Consider the following 17,848-nt stretch of genomic DNA (forward strand, 5'->3'; position numbering starts at 1 on the left):
TAGGTCGTCTAACCAGCTGCTCCTGGTCGTACCGCGGTCCAGACTCTGTACTTGTGGGGACAGAGACTTCTCTGTGGCGGCCCCAAAGCTGTGGAGCAGCCGACCTCTCCAGGTCATAGCTGCACAGTCTGTTGAGCACTTAAAAACATTATTAAAAACCTATTTATTCTCCTTGGCTTTCAGTCCCAGCTAGGCAACAATCCATGGCTTTCTTTTTACTTTTTTACCCTTTTATTTGTCTTTTTTATCTCTAACTCTGTTTTGGATTGAGTTTTTATTACTATTGTATTCTATTTTATTTTATTGTTTTCTGTTTTTAGTATTTTATTCTTTTTATTGTTTTTATTTATATCCACTTGTGTATGATTTATTCTATTTTAATAACTGTACAGCACTTTGGTCAACTGAGGTTGTTTTTAAATGTGCTCTATAAATAAACTTTGACTTGACTTGACTTGACAAATGGAGAACTAAATAAAACTATTGTAATAACCATCCGGTGATATTTTACCAAACAGAACTAATAACTGCAAAAATGAATAGGATACCAACAGCAACAACAAGAAACGTTGCAAAGTATACTCTTGCTCTTGGTATTGTTTATTATAATACTCACCGCTTACTTAACTAAGCTTGGCAGAAGTAGTGAGGAAAATGTGTAAATGTTGAGCAGCATGAAGCTTGGCACTGTACTTATAATACATTACGATAAAAACATAGTCGGTAGTGTTTGCGTGAGCCTGGGATGAATCATGTCTTTGTCACAGCGTTAGTCAGAGTGGCAGGTGAAAAAAGCATTTTGCAACTCAGTGTGTGTTAGAGGAGACACTTGACTGTCTGCAGCCATCACCAGGTACCCAGTGTGAGATGGGAAAGTCTCCATTCTAAACTGTGAAGAAAAATACTTATAGTCAAACATGGAGCATTGCTGCCAGAAGGACAGGAAAATCTAAATTTGCTTACTTATACTTAAAGCATATAGTCAGGTAGCTTAGGACCAGATTTAAGAAGAAAGGGGACACGTCGGACAAAAGCACCACATTTTTTCCACGTGCTCTCCATCACCATAAGTTTCAATTTTTGGTAGGATGGCACCCATATAAAGTCTATGAGAACCAACATGTCTTCCAAGCCACTTCGAAGGTCAATTTTAGTGTCAAAATCTACATTTACTGGGTCAAAGAATCATTTAAAGCTATTGAGAACATCACAAGGTGATTTTTTGATCATTTGATCTTTTATTATTTATTACATTTACAACTACAAAGATCTTTGCAATTCCAGTGTACCTTCTTGCCTGAGCACCTTGCACCACAGCCATTTGCACATTTTGTGCATTTTATCAATTTTTCAAAATACATGCACTTTATATGACCTATTTTAATAATCATCTAGTGATATTCTCAATAGCTTTAAATGATTCTTTGCCCCAGTAAATGTATATTTTGACACCAAGATTGACCTTCGAAGTGGTTTGGAAGATATATTGGTTCTCATAGATTTTATATGGCTGCCATCTCCGATCTGCAATCTTGATGAAGTGGCTCCTACCAAAAATTTAAATTTATGGTGACAGAGAGCATGTGGAAAAAATGTGGTGCTTTTGTCCGGCGTGTCCCCTTTATTTAGCTAAGCCACCTGACTAATACTCTTATTACTCATCCCAACCCTAGGTTTCTTTTTAATTTGGTAAACAATTTTGAAATTCAACCAATCCACCTGCCTCCTCCTCAAAGAGTTGCAGTTTGCCTCATTATGTAGGTGAGAGATAACCTCTGGGTCCTCATTGTTCCCCCTCTGCTGACTCATTGACGTAGCCCACTCTTGCAAAGGCTCACTCGGCCACCTGCCTCCTGTTTCATTATAACATCTTATATGTTCAAACATTTTTCTCAAGGCCAGGTTGTCTGCCCATGTTTGCTCACAATTACCAGCCCTTCAATCTGGCCTCAACCCACGCTGCTGCAATTTTTATTTGTTGGCTCTAACAAGGAATTGAAGGACTTTGTGGACACATCTGCGTCAGACTTTATTGTGTTTTTCCTGATACATTAAATGGAACAGATATTATAATAGACACCCTGAAGTTTTAATGTATATAAGCATGTTAGTAGCCATATCAAAGCTACCAAATATTATAATGGCTTTACTTATTTCAAGTATTTCAAGCAGACAATAAATCATTAAGCCCAGTCATCCTCTAACATGCTTAAATATCCTTTCTTTTCCATATTTTAGGTTAATTAAGATGAGGCAATACTTTAAAATGGAACCATTATTACCACAATTGCAGGATTGCAGAAACAATGCAATGCAATGAAAAAACAATGTTCATGCTTACTGTGAGCATATTACAGCTATGTGCAGTAACAGTATTTGTCTTGGCTAAGTGTTTGTGCTTATTTAAGTCTACGTGTTTGTGTGCAAAACAGGGCTAATCTTTCCATATGTGTCTATGTGTGTGTGTCCTTACCCAGGACTGTGACTGCTTGGCCAGTCAGGCTCAGCTTGCAGGAATCCTTCTCAGGAGAGAAGGACCAGACTTCCTTGCTAAAGATGGTAAGTGCACACGCAACTTAAAGAACTGATCACAAGTTGTACTGAAGCTTGTGATGGCTAAATGAAGCTTCATGAACCATATTCTTTATATTTTCTGAGCTCATTGCTCAACAAAGAGTTGGAAAAACTGCCATTCCTTGAGACTTTTGTAGCCTTTATACTAAGATCACCATCTAGTGGGATCAACAAAAAAGAAATAATGGTTATTTTTGGTGGATGGAGCATAAATTCAGATATGACTGTATGTAAATGTCTTTAAAATGTATTCCAATGTCTTACCTGAAAAATATTTGTGATTCCAGAGAACCTGATGGATGAACTGGAGAGAATCTACAGAAGAGCTGGCAGCAGAAAGCTTTGGTCTGATATTCTCACACACATGCACAAATATAATGTATACACTGTTTGCAGCCATCCAGTTATTTCCTTTATCAAGCTTACATTGCTGTTAGTCCATTTATAAAGAGGGTCACCAAAAATGTCCTGATCACTAAAGACACATTCAGAACCAGTAATCCTCTTGAAAATGGTGACATCCAGTACATGTAGGCTTTTATTATGTTGAATTGAAATTAGTGTGATATAAAGGGGTTGGGAATGTATGTTGGATTACTGATTTACCCCATGTTTTTTAGATTGTTTTGGGTTCCCTTTGTCAATTGACTGCATCGTACCTCTTGTGTTCCTGTTTGTCATCCTCTCTAAATCTTGTCTAATGTTGACATTAAAACATGACACATAACTGTTATGTAATTTGGCCGAACTGTAGGCTGGCAGTGCGCCATGCTGCTGCCATTATCGAGAAGTTTGCCAGCTCTATAGCTCCTCACATCACCACAATACTGGTGCATGGGAAACAGGTAATGTTGAGGAAGAGATGGACTGAAGAATCAGTCATGCATGTTTATTACTAGTTAGCTGTTTTGCTAGCTGTCTAGCTTCAGGTCTGTGTGAGGGTCAGCCAGTCCTACTTTGTGAATCATTCTAACCAACCAACCAACTAGGCTTTTTAAAGGCAGAGCATTTTCTATATTTAACATTTGGATTTTTGACTGAAATATTTCCACTCATGTAAATTACTAAATTGAAGTAGACATTTAAGCTATGTTTCCTGTATGAGCTAATTGAATAATAGTTAATCATTTGTAAATGTGTAAGAAACAAAATTGCCAATACTGACAGTCCTAAACATTATCAGACATTTTTGTGTAAAACCAATGCTAGCCCAACATCAAATAATCTTCATAAGTCAAACATAACTTCTCCCTATAATATTTAATTGACCAATAGTCACCCTGTTAACAGGTGCTGTAATGTAGTGAAGGGACAACGAAGCTTCGTGAACCATTTGCTTTATTTACGAAGTCCACTAGATGGTGCTTTTTGTTCAACAAAGCGCTGAAAACACACTCCATTACCATTGCTAAAGCCTTTTTTTAAGTCAAGACTGGTTTAAAAAAAATAGAGCAAATGGTTCACAAAGCTTCGTTGTCCCTTCACTACTGTAATGCATCATCCGGCTCGTATCTTAACATCTTGCTAAAATGTTAACAAGTTCCTACTGGCTAAACCACCAGGTTTAGCGTAGTAAGGTGGCTAACACTCACACAGTCATGAGTTTGGCCAAGCTGGCAGGCGCATCGACTGAGATTTGTACAGGAGCTTGTCGTTGGTGTTTGCCATCTCTTCATTAACCATCACAGAGGCTAGACTGCTTCCTGCTCATATGTCATCCTGCAGCATCACCCACCGCATTAAGGCTGGCTCTATACTCCAAATGAAATAGAATCTGGCGCGGAGATATGGCGCTATAAATTCCTTTACACTCACTGTTACTCCAGGTTTGTTTCATCAAGGGCATCCATGCTAGATGAAGGAGCATGATAGTTGAAGCAGAAGTCACAAATCCATAATAACAGAGTATTATTAAAACAAGTGACCTAACTACTTTTCTAGCCACTGGGTTCTTTTTCTTGTTTTGTAGCACACTAAATATGCACATTTCTTCCACTGGCCCCGGTCTGCAATTTCCCAGAAACATTTACACATATATAATTAAAGAAATAGTCATAATTGACCTTGTTTGCTGCCCGAGGTGTCCTGTCAGCAGTTTTACAGACAGTTTAAGTTTGGGGGTAAAACAGTTAATAGGGGTCATGCTCTCAAAACACTACACAGTGTGTACATATCACACCAATAATAAATATGTCCCTTAGATCCCAAGAGCTTGCATTCAACAGCGGGGCTTCCTTGGGTTATTGAAACAGTTTCGACAACCAATCGGATGAACCTTTTTAAAATCTTTTATCACAAAGCTGCTAAGGTTTATTTTGTTTGTGGTATACTGCTGGCCTCACTCACCTAGAACTGACCAAATACTGTCACAGTTTCTCATGTGAGCTCCTCTTTAACGGTCAGTGATTCCTGCGTCCATGGTTTGATTTGAATTTGTATCAGATTACATTACATTACATTTAGTTAGCTGACTTTATCCAAAGTGACTTACAATAAGTGCATTCAACCTGACTGACATGACAACTTTTATTATATTCTGTTCTATTGATTAATAGGATTTTAGCATAGAGAAATTTGATTATGCCACAGAATAAAAAAAGGCCTGGAGGGTGGTTTCCAACTAGCTGGGAAATAGCATCAATACTCAGTTCAATTTACTTTCTCATTTACCTAACATGAGCCAGGAAGTGAAGCTTGAAATAGGTTCCCCAACAAAGCATCAGTGGATTGACACCACATCATGCCTTCTAAACATTAAGGCTTTGTTGCGTTTTTATTCATCATTCAAGATGTGCCTCCGTAGTTCTGCAGGTTTAAGCACTGAATAACTACACACACACACACACACACACACACACACACACACACAGAGGAGTTGTATTTAATAGCATATAATAAGAGGAGGTTGTCTTTCAGCTGATTGTATTCATATCCCCATTAATGAACTGATTTAATTTGTTCACTGCTTCTGTGAGGATGGCTTTGACTGTGTGTGTGTGTGTGTGTGTGTGTGTGTGTGTGTGCGTGCGTGCGTGTGTGTGCGTGCGTGCATGTTTGTAGTAGTCATGGCTGTGGGCTATCATGTGAAGAGTATATGTTTATGTGCTGCTTTTTCCCTCGTAGGATTCCTGCAAGCAAGAGGAGGCATTTGAAAGCTGTAGTGATTCTTGTGACTGAGAAATGAGTGAACATTAAAATGTGTTCTGGAAAGCCAACCTTTTATGCATTCAGTAACCAAAACAAATACATTAATTAGGACTAAAACTAAAACATGTATTATTTATTACATGTTAGTAAGCCTCAGAGATGTTTAATTTTAAAACTCCTGGAATTATTTGTGAGTTTTGCTTTCAGTTTTATTCTGATGTTTGGATAGTTTCTACATTTGGGGGCATTCAACAGCTGTAGTGAGAAACAGAAGCAACTGGCTCCTGGGGACAAATTCTTGCCTTTTTTTATCCCTACCAGTGGAATTTATATGTATTTCTATTATATTAATGTCTTGAATAATGGTACCTTGCTTGGACAGTCAAAATGTACATGCTTCAAATATTCCATATTTTATAATGCAATTCATTTAATTTGATAACAAGTTGAACGTCACTTATATATGTTCTCTACTGGAGCTACAGTAAAATTGGGAAATTGGATTGAGTCTAGCAGGAAAAATGAGTTCCTATGTACCTACATAGGATTTTTTTTAACGCCTCTACACTAGTGACAGAGAGGCTGAAGGCTTTATGTTTTTGAGTTGTCAGTCCATATGTACGTCCAATTCTCGTTAATGCGATATCTCAGAAACTGCTGCAAGGAATTTCTTCAATTTGGCACAAACGTCCATTTGGACACAACACTGAGCTGATTAGATTTCGGGGGCCAAAGGTCAACGCTACCTCAAGTCCACCCCAATATTGTTAATCCAAATACCTGGAGGGAATTTATTCAAATTTGGCACAAACATCCATCTGGACTCAAGGATGAATGGATTAGACTACAGAAGCCGAAGGTCAAATCTGAAGATCACTGTGACTTCACGTCCATCCCATTTTCATGAATGCAATTTCTCAGGAAAACATTCAGGGAATTTCTTCAAAAGTAGCACAAACGTCCAATTAGACACAAAGATGAACTCATTTGATTTGAGTGATCAAAGGTTAAGATCAATATTTCTAATTTTAGTTTGTAATCTGTTCCTTTAGGACCCAAATGGCGTTTAGTTAAGAATTTTTCATGTTGCCAAGGTCAACTAATGGCTCATAGGGTTTGTTTGGTGGCCTTCTTGAATTGTACACAGGTGAAAGGTGAAAAACACAGATTTTCATAACTTTTGAACCAGACAACAAACGAAGAAAAAAAAAAGTTTTTTCCTGTAATTGTGACGTCAGGAAACAATGATGAAATTGTTTGACTTGGCAATATGAAAAGTTCCAACCAGACATCATTAGGCCCCTAAAAAAAGACAAGGTTACAAAGAAATGCCATGCGGGTACATGTGAATCTATTTTTCCTGCTAGACTATTTGCAGTAAAAATGTACAAAAAGTACAGTGGAGTTTGCCAAAACCCTACAGTAGCTTTATTATCTGTCATGATTTCAAGAATGTTCTTGTGTCTTTTCACCCAATAGGTCTGTTGTCCGTCTTGCTGCCAGTCTCTTAACTAAGCTAGTGGACAGCCTTGCCCCCAGTATTACTAGTGTTTTAGTGCATGGCAAGCAGGTAAGTGAATACACAGACCGCAGGGTCTGAGTAATTTACCCTGACTATGCCTTTTGTTGGAAAAATGGCATGTCGGGACAATGATTTTAATGTTCACTGATTAAAACAAATGAAACTGGAAATATATGATAATAAGCTACTCATGCTGTCATCCTATGGGAATTACTTAGCTGCATGCTCATGCTACTCATCACAGCTCACCTCTATTATGTGTGTATCCAAGCTGGTGTGACCATTAAGAATCCTAATATGCACCGTGTCCACGTGTCTACACACTACTTGTGTTGATTAATATATCGTGAGCCGGGAATTGTCTGATGCCACTCCCTTTCGCTGGTTGAAAGTGGGTGCATCATTTCCTGTCAAGTGTTACTCAGAGATTAGCCTCCTCTTGAGAGTGTCAGTTATCTCGCCTCATTTTTACCCTTCTGAACAGTTTTAGGCATTTCATTATGCTGAAGTAGCTCAAGGTGGGAATCTGCATATAGATTGCTTACCGGGGGGAATGCACCCCTCAACATGATTGGAAAAGCTGATTTAAGATTTGAGACGGCTGTGTTCCTCTGCTTACAATAACAGCTCGGCTGGAAGAAATAAGAGACATCACCTCATTTAAGTCAATTCAGACTCTAGTTTTGATTATATTCAAATTCAACATTGTGTTACCCTTTGGTGATTTTCAGACTCCATTTCCAGCTGCGGGCTGTTCTTTGCTCAGTTAGAATCAGTAGAGATGTAAAGATGAATGATGCATCTTCAAAGCGCTGGGTTTCATCAGCTGAAAGAAGGATAAAAGTGAATCCTCCCATCAGGAAGATTGGTTAGGTGTAATTTTCATGAGATGGCTTTCAGAAGAAAAAAATACAAAAGAGTAATCTTGAGATCTGTAATTTTTTTTCACTTTTATGCGACTCTGAGAGAGAAGGCCAATTTTAGAGTCATGGAACAAAGATACTTGTCGGAATTGCACTTTGTAGGAAGTGCTTTGTGCACATGCCAGGAAATGCATGAACACACTTTTACAGCCGTGCGCCTGCAAACGTACACATGCTTAGAAAAGCTTGGATAAACTACACGCAACAATTGTTCTGCACTGCAGGGAACTTTCTATCTGTGTGTGGGTTATTTTCCTCTGTGTGTGTGCACATGTAATAATGCCTGTGATTACCAGGTGACCCTCGGCCTATTCGGGCAGGAGGAGGAGGTGATCTCCAACCCACTGTCGCCAGGGGTGATCAAGGGCATCATCTACAACAAGTGCTCCCCTCATGGTGGGCAGCGGGAGGCCGTTCTTCAGCAGGAGCTGGTCATCCATATCGGCTGGATTATCTCCAACAACCCAGAGCTGTTCAGCGGCATGCTCAAGATCAGAGTCGGGTAGGACAAATACAGGTTGAGGAGGGTTGCAGTGGTGCCCTTCCAACTCTTTTACCTTTAGTCCTGCAATTTGTACTCTTTGCTGTAATTCTCCTACCCTCAGTGGCGGTTCTAGACCAGTTTTACTGTGGGGGCCAAGGAGGGGCCAGTGTTTAATCAGAGGGGCACATTTAAAAACTGCAAAGATGATATTTAAGCATTCAAAACCTTTATTTTACCTTATTTAAAAATCTCATTTAAGTATATTTGGAAGATACAAATACATTGGTGAGACTTACCAACAAGAACAGTTATTTTTGTACGACAATGATATTTCTCATCTTTGTGCACAATTACTTTTTTTTTTTTTGAAAGTGCAGTACAGTGAGAATGATCTTTTTTTTTTTTTTTTTATATATACACAAGCTTTTATTGCTTTTATTTAACTACACAATGTACACATTTTGGGTTCCTTTTGTGTACAATGCAATATTGTTTGAAGAAAAAATAGGTAAGAATTGTTCCGTCATTCATCGTTTTAAATGGATCATTTCATTATTCATTTGACACAGGGGCCACAGCAGGGGCCAAGGGCTTATTCACAGGGGCAGTGGCCCCTGTAGGCCCCTGTGTAGAACCACCACTGCCTACCCTGGTTTTAGGAAAACTCAACAAAATGTAAATCATTTTGTGAATATTAGCCTCAGTCGGGGTTGCAGTTTTCCCTCAGTGAATTTTTCTTATTTTTGCAGATCAAAACATCACCAAAGCTTATCTGTTGAATGTCTGTGTCTGCACATTTTTTTTTATTATTAGGTTATTTAAAAGGGGACAGTGCAATTTCATAAAACACATGATTATACATGGTTAAAAAAGCCAGAGTTAGCCAGAAGGCTAGTTTTCATCTGTAGTCCCCTGGCCATGATGTAAAAAAGCAGAGAATTACGAAACAAAAAACAAACAAACAAAAAAACAAAAACAAACAAACAAACAAAAAAAATACGTACAATATACAAAATACATATACAAACACTTACGATACGATTAAGAAAAAATACAACATCACATACAACACCACAACATAACATTTTATCATAACATCAAAACAACACGACAGGCTTATATTTTAGTGTTGGCAGCTGTAGGTGTTGATAAGCCACAATTTCAACTTTTTTGTGAAGGCCTTGTATGTTGTTAGCAGTTTAACCTCCATTTCTAGTAGTTTTTTTTTAAGGTGTGTAGTTTTCTCGGATGTGGACTGAGACTCAATTTAGAGCTGTGCTCTGCACTAAATGGATAAAAGCTCCTGAGTTTGAACACATATTTACAGACATGTTTGGTCAGGAAAATTTAAACTCAAGGTCGGAAAAAGTGTTGTTGTGGCTAGACACACAAGTCAGCTGTTATCTGTCTGCCTTTGCCTTTTTCTTTGACTGCAGATAGGTATTTAAGACCCCTCCAGTGAAATTCAAGTCAGACGCTCGCGGGTAAAATTACAAAATATTTTATCGGAAGTGCCTTTCGTTTAGACGGTGACATCGTTTTTGGGGCTTAAAAACGCAAAAATCTGAAACCACCTTCCAAAGTGGAAAAGTTAAATCCGCTCCGCCGTAGCGTGTCGTCTACACGCCAAGACACAAAACTCTGCTCAGATCTGCTCACGTCATTTATGCATTTACGTCACATACATGCTCCAGTACAGGAAAATAAAGAAACGTGGGATTATTTCCATGCGTCGGACCTTCAAGCTGCTCTGGCAGCTCTAGTAAACTTACAGAGACCAAAATGTACAGGATATGTAGAGATAGTATTAGTGAACAGAGAAGGATCTGTAATTACTTCTATCACATTTTGGATGCAGCAATTGGTGGGAGGCGAGCCAGACGGCTGTGAACGAGACCTGGGAGATCTAGTGATGGTGGAGAACTTTGTGGAAGGAGTAGCTGATGAAAATGTTTGCCGTGAAAACTTCTGCATGCCCAAAGATGCTCTTATCGCTTTAAGTGATGCCGCCTGGCTGCATACAATCCAATTTCACACACTTTTGCGTCACCGTATGCAGCAGATTTCCTCCCGAAAACACTCGTCTAAACGAGGAATAAAAAGTGAAGACGCGACGCCACTTTTGCGTCTTCTGTTCAGACCATCATCATGTAAACGGAGCCTTAAATCAAATGAAAAGTTGTGAAAGAGAAAAATAAATGGACGCATTTCCTAATTGAGCTGAATATTTCGACGTTTGAATGAAGTTTCTATGAGGAAAATTGTAATCAAACATGCAGCAGAAAAATCATACGAAATAAACTTTTTAGGAGTCAAACAAGAGGTGTGCCTTCATCATTCCCACTGACTACTTTAAAACGTGTCTGAAGGAACACACACCTTGTTTAGTGACTGCTACCATGTGAGTGGTGTCTGGTTCAGTTCTGTGGTGGCTCACAGCATGTATGCACTATGGATTTTCAGATGGATTGTCCAGGCCATGAAACATGAGCTGAAGATCAGAGCAGGAGACATGCCCCCCCAGGACATCTACCAGCTCTCTCCCAGCGACATCAAGCAGCTCCTGCTGGACGTCCTGCAGCCTCAACACACCGGCAGGTACTCTTCAAAGACACGCTCACACTACCGGGACCACTCCTCACAAATCTGCCTTTGAAGACACAGTGCCGTTATCTTAACGCATTCACTTGTTGTATAATCTTTTTAGTTTCAATTATTTTATCTTCTATCTCGTCTACAACAACATCTTATCATCTGCTGCTGCTGCAACCCAATTTCCCCATGGGAATTATTACGTTTTTATCTCGTCTCATCTAATACACATTGACTCTGAGACAATTTCCTCTAGAACAACAGCTATCAACATTATATTTCCCCAGTGTCTGAAACTTGCTTCAACAGTTTCATCCTTCTTTTGGCCCCAGGTCTTGGCTGAACAGGCGTCAGATCGATGGCTCTCTGAACAGGACCCCTCTGGGCTTTTATGACCGTGTGTGGCAGATCTTGGAGAGGACCCCCAATGGTATTATGGTGGCTGAGACTCACCTCCCACAGGTACCGGCCTCCCCTGACACCACTGCAGGATAAACACTGACTAATGCTGGTTAAAGGGGACACTGTGTATTTTATGTTGCTTTACAAACAGCTATGACACCTATGTGACTGTTTCTATTCTTTTTATAGTCACAGTTTGCTGTTTTTATTCAAACAATGCCTAACATGATTCTGTTACTCAAAAGATTGTTGCTTACATTTATTGGTTGTTTCAAGTACTAGTCACAGTGATGACCAAAAGACTTTTATCTACAAATATGTCCCAGACACACCAGTGGTGGAATGTAACTAAATACATTTACTCAAATATTGTACATAAGTACAGTCTTCAGGTATGTTTACTTTACGTGAATATTTCGATTTTATGTAACTTTACACTTCTACTCCACTTGTACTTTTTACTACACTTCATTTAGCTGCCAGCTTTAGTTACTTTTCAGGTCGAGATTTAACATAAAATCATAATTAATTTTATGTGATAAGACCTTTTAGTTATACCACAAAACAGTATATTAAGTAGTTAAAATGAGCAATATCTTTACAAAATTAAGACACTGCTTACATAAATACATCAATACAAATAATCTTATTATCTGAGTGGGGCCATTGTGCATAAAGAGTACTTTTGATACTTGAAATACATTTTGATGCTGGTACTTTTTACTTAAGTAAAGGATCAGGATTCAATTGCAGAATAGAACCTGTGCCGATGAACATAGATTGTTTTGTTTTTTGAGTAATATAAAGTCCCCAATCAATTTTAAGATGTTCCATCAAACATGAAAATGTACTCCTTTGTCTTTAGGTAGTGTAACTTTTAGTGTGCGACTCTAATTGAAAACATTCATCAAGTCTTTTATTTGTTTAATCACTTTTAATCACCATAGTTAATATTTAATCATAGAGATTAATGACAGCTAAACTCCATTTAGCTGTGTCAGCTCAGGCTCCAGATATTGTGCCTGTTGGCTCACTGTCACACTGTCATGGTTTACTGATACAGATGTTGGCTGAAATCACTTGCTACATTAAATTTCATACACTTATAAATCCCACTTATGCATTGTTTTTGTTATTAGTATCACCTGTGCTTTTCTACTATGGCAAGTTTAATATTTTGGCAGGCATATGATAATTATGATGATAATGAAAAATAGATGATGTACACTGTGTTGTGATTTTATTAGCTTTTCCCCCAAAATCTAGTTCACAATGTATTGTATAAAGACATTATTTCATTACTTTTATCTCTCAAATACATGGACAAATCATCCAGTTTTATATTCCTATAGAATTGTATTTCAAAGTTAGAATTGCTGTCTTTATTGTCAGATTAGAAAGATAGTTGGCACTCAAAAATGTATACACCCATCATTAGTATTCTGTCGCTTCAAAGTACTTTTTTGTTAATGTATTGGCAAGTGTGATTTTGGGACCAGATCCAATTCCAAGTTTTCACAACTAATATTTACTTTCTTTTTTGGCTGGGTGATATGGAGAAAAATGAAATATCTCAATATTTTGACCAATTACTAAATTCACGGTCACCTATAAAGTTGGAATAACATATTTTTTACCTCTTTCAGGAGTGATGCAAAACAATGATTTATTACAAATGATTCAAACAAAACAACCCAGAGGGAATCAGAACTAACACATAAACAAAAGGTCTGGTGGGCTGGCAAAATCAATAAGCACTTAACATGGAAAAATATAATGATAACAACAAAAATAGCTCATAAGACTTTAATTTAAGAGCTGATATCTAGACATTTTTTCTGGTTCTTATGACCAAAGTCGTTGGTTAAAAATGGCTAGATGTCAGCTTTCTTAAATGGTTGTGGCAATGTGATTTATTCTTGACAGATAAAGTGTATATCTTCTCAAAACCTTATTAATCAATCTCTTCCAAACATCACAATGAAAATGAAACCACAAATAACAGAGGATTGTGTCTGAAAACAAAATGATTCCAACTTTATTGGCGACCGTGTACATAATCATCATTATAATAATGTGGATGTAACTAATACTTGAGTTAAGACAATAAAATATGTAGAACCGTCTGGTAAATTCATACATCACATTTTGCTGTAATGTAGCCTTTAAAACCAGCATAGACACCACTTACGCCATATTACCAAATCCAAAATCATCTAATCAATATAATATTGATATTTTGCCCAGCCCTACTTTCTCTACATGTGTTTCTGATTCTAACGGCACAAACACTAACTTTCTGTAACACCCACAGGAGATAGACAGGTTGTTGTGCACAGTGGGAGGGAGATTCCACAACCCTCCGCCTCTTCTGTGCACAGTGATGGAGCCAGATGATTCATTGTGACACTTTAATCAGGGCAAAATAATTAAAAAGAATAATTATAACAGCCGTGTGATAATGTTTTATTGGTCACAGACACACACAGTATATACACGATGATCATCAAACACAACATCCAGCAGCTGATGTGTCTGTTCACACCCACATGAACTTCTACTTTTTTTTTCTTACTGTCTCTACGCAGCAACCGACTCTATCTGACATGACCATGTACGAGATGAACTTCTCCCTGTTGGTGGAGGACATGCTGAAGAAAATTGTCCTGCCTGAGTACAGACAAATCATAGTAGAGGTAAATGCCAAACCACCAAAGTGTATGAGTTACAGTGTATGAGTGAGAGGCCGTATGGGCCATTATTCCTTCTTCCCTCTCACATTCACAGTTTTACCTCTCACATTCACAATTTTACCTCTCACATTCACAGTTTTACCTCTCACATTCACAATTTTACCTCTCACATTCACAGTTTTACCTCTCACATTCACAGTTTTACCTCTCACATTCAAAATTTAACCTCTCACATTCATAGTTTTACCTCTCACATTCACAATTTTACCTGTCACATGAATTCATAGTTTTACCTCTCACATTCACAGTTTTACCTCTCACACTCACAGTTTTACCTCTCACATTCACAATTTTACCTCTCACATTCACAGTTTTACCTGTCACATTCATAGTTTTACCTCTCACATTCACAGTTTTACCTCTCACATTCACAGTTTTACCTCTCACATTCACAACTTTACCTCTCACATAAACAGTTTTACCTCTCACATTCACAATTTTACCTCTCACATTCACAGTTTTACCTGTCACATTCATATTTTACCTCTCACATTCACAGTTTTACCTGTCACATTCACAATTTTACCTCTCACATAAACAATCTTACCTCTCACATTCACAATTTTACCTCTCACATTCACAGTTTTACCTCTCACATAAACAATCTTACCTCTCACATTCACAGTTTTACCTCTCACATTCACATACACACTTACACAAAAAAATAGGTATTTTTTGTGAATGTGAAAGTTATTTTTTGTGAAGTAAGAGATAAAACTGTGAATGTGAGAGGGAAGAAAGAATTATGGCCCATGCAGCCCCTCATAAAAGTTCACCAGTAGACCAGAATCAGGATATTCAAAGCTAAATTAAATGAAATGTTTATGGATTTGCACTCAACATGACATTGCCTTTGTCCCCTTTATTGTGGCATCAATCACATGTCTCTGTTTAAGCTCTGCAGCTTGTTCACAATCAAGCAGTGAGGATGTTATTTGACTCCACGTCTAGCAAATGTTTTCCTAGTCATCCATTTTGTTTCAGATTGATTTTTAGATTCCTTGTGATTATATTGACGTGAGTTGTAGACCTTTAAATTGAGAGTACTCGTCTAGTTTGTGACAGCCTTGTTCTGTCTCCACTGTATGAGCAGCTGCTGATGGTGGTGTCCATAGTGCTGGAGAGAAACCCGGAGCTGGAGTTCAGCGACAAGGTGAATCTGGACGCTCTGGTGAAGGAAGCCTTTAATGACTTCCAGAGGGATCGCAGCCACATTGAAGGCATCGAGAAACAGGTAGAGCCACTGATATTAACTGATATTATAACATATTCTCATCCGAATGTGACCCTAGTGTCAGCCACCAAATTATCTCATCACCTTTTTAAATTGATTTGCTACTAAACTTTGAGCTTTTGTTCCAGCCATGCACTGATAATTTAACTAAAGGGTTAGCTTAATTAAATTCTATTAAAAAGCCTAATAGAAACAGACGGCCATTGTCCAATTCTTTATCAAGGGGAGACAGCAAAGGTGAATTGGGTAAAGATTTTAGCTATTAGATAACACCATGACACCTCCACAGTTAATTACTAGCATTAAGACGGTTCGGTTCAGTTTTGTATGCCAGCTTTTCAGGAAGTTTACGTTCAAATATGCAAATCGTTTTATCTTATTTAATGTGTGCTAATTTGCATACATTTCCAGAACAGAAACATGGAGCCAAATTCAGAATTCTTCTGTCATTTTGTTAAATTATTAGAATCAAAGTTTGTGTCTGTAAGTCATTACAGGTGAATAGGGTAAAAAAAAAAAGCTAATAGATAAATATGACATTTTCTATTAGAGGGGGTAGGGGCACTCATTTTGAAGGAGACATGTGCTCTATTTTAATTCTATGCAGTATGCAAATGAAAAGCTGTAACTTTCCTACACTAACACTCTGTTATTTTTTTTCTTCAGATGACATTGAATATATATGTAATAATATTTTGAGAAGAAATAAGTTGAAATTTTGCTACAGACATTTTGCTTAGGGTTAAGACCATTTTTGTATATTTTTGTATATTTAAATATGCAAATGAGGCATTATCTAACGCTTACTTTAAAATGAGGAGAAATCTACAGAAGTCGAAGTGTAGTCAAATAAATGTAAAACATGTAAATGTTAGAAAACATGTTATGGAAATAAAATCCTTCTCAGAAGTTTATTATACCTAACTTTATATTTGCACATTTTAAAATTCTTTGAACCTCCTTTTCCTCTCTGCCAGGATGACATGGAGGCATTCTACAACACAACACCAGTGGGAAAGAGAGGCACCTCCAGCTACCTGACTAAGGCCGTGATGATCCTGTTGCTGCAAGGGGACGTCAAGCCCTGCAAGGACGACCCGTGCTCTGTTAGCTAGATTTACAATGCTCTGACCCCGAGGCCCAGTCTGCTGCAGTGTAGTCATAAAATGGTCTAGTGAGGATCCATCACATGTAGTGAGAAGATAACCTCTAACCTCTCAAATCCTCCCTTAGGCAGGACTCTGCACTCCTCCAAGCTACATTTTTTCCTTTTGCCTCAACAGCCATCGAAGATGTAAGTAGAAATATCAGTTGGCTTAGATTAACATGTCTGCAGTTTGCTCTCGGGGTTAAACAACACCTAGCAGTCATGTTTAATATAAAAACTAAAATGTTAAGAATTTGAGAAATACAATATCACCAGGGCCTCGCTTCTTTTACCTCTACACATTAGAGTATGAGTTACATTGATTTGCTCTAGTTATTTATTACCATTAGTGGCTAGTCTTGAGCTCATGATACCACATACTGTAACTCATCCTTTACCTGGACACCTGATACTACACATCCACCAGCTGTACTAACTGACAAGCATGTGAGACTTCAATATAATTGGGTTGTGATTTTAAATCATGATTTTAACATGGTTATTAACTATCATAGGTGGCAAAATAGCACCTAGCACCTCGCCACATGTCAACTGTTATTTCCCCTTTTCTCAAATCTTATCGATTTTCCTAAAATCCATCTAAATAAAACATTTAAAGGAAAATCACACAGGTGATAATAGTGCAAACAGCGGTGGTGGGCGGGACTTGAGGCCAGATCCAGAATTTGTCAGTTAGGGAGGAAGAGTAGATGTCTTCAAGATTATTTCCTTTACTTTTTATGTGTGAAAACCATGTTAAATATAATATTATGAATAGCAGAGTATTTTAAGTACATTTTTAAGTAACATGTCTCTTGGGAGACATTAAGACTAACTGTGATAAGTGAACCATGAGCTCAGATGTAACCTATATCTCACCAGTAATAACCTATGGCTGTTACATTGCAATTAGTTAGTACAAGGTCATGTTGTATCATGAGAGGTGGGGTTCTCAAACTGATGTATTCAACTCCCAGGGGTCTTAAAAATGCATTATATATCACCAGATATAAACAGCAGATAAGTCTGCAAATGTTTCATATATGATCAATTAGTTTAAATGTATGCAT

General features: G+C 37.9%; 1 protein-coding gene across 4 annotated transcripts in view; it reads left to right on the top strand.

Annotated features, from left to right (window-relative positions):
• The window catches only part of phkb (phosphorylase kinase, beta), a 133,786-nt gene extending 116,635 nt beyond the window's left edge, over nucleotides 1-17,151 (top strand). For 3 of the 4 annotated variants that reach the window (XM_059351122.1, XM_059351105.1, XM_059351131.1), the window contains 9 exons: nucleotides 2,478-2,559; nucleotides 2,862-2,919; nucleotides 3,329-3,419; nucleotides 8,463-8,668; nucleotides 11,114-11,248; nucleotides 11,575-11,704; nucleotides 14,233-14,340; nucleotides 15,491-15,631; nucleotides 16,609-17,151. In XM_059351122.1, the coding sequence (XP_059207105.1) occupies nucleotides 2,478-2,559; nucleotides 2,862-2,919; nucleotides 3,329-3,419; nucleotides 8,463-8,668; nucleotides 11,114-11,248; nucleotides 11,575-11,704; nucleotides 14,233-14,340; nucleotides 15,491-15,631; nucleotides 16,609-16,746 (1,089 nt within the window). In that variant the 3' untranslated portion in view covers nucleotides 16,747-17,151. Of the gene's footprint in view, nucleotides 1-2,477; nucleotides 2,560-2,861; nucleotides 2,920-3,328; nucleotides 3,420-7,200; nucleotides 7,292-8,462; nucleotides 8,669-11,113; nucleotides 11,249-11,574; nucleotides 11,705-14,232; nucleotides 14,341-15,490; nucleotides 15,632-16,608 lie in introns of all 4 variants that reach the window. The other variant, XM_059351113.1, reaches the window with a different exon arrangement.
• Nucleotides 17,152-17,848: the final 697 nt, after the last annotated feature.

The sequence above is a fragment of the Centropristis striata genome, chromosome 2 (genome assembly GCF_030273125.1).
Source record: "Centropristis striata isolate RG_2023a ecotype Rhode Island chromosome 2, C.striata_1.0, whole genome shotgun sequence".
Lineage (NCBI taxonomy): Eukaryota > Metazoa > Chordata > Actinopteri > Perciformes > Serranidae > Centropristis > Centropristis striata.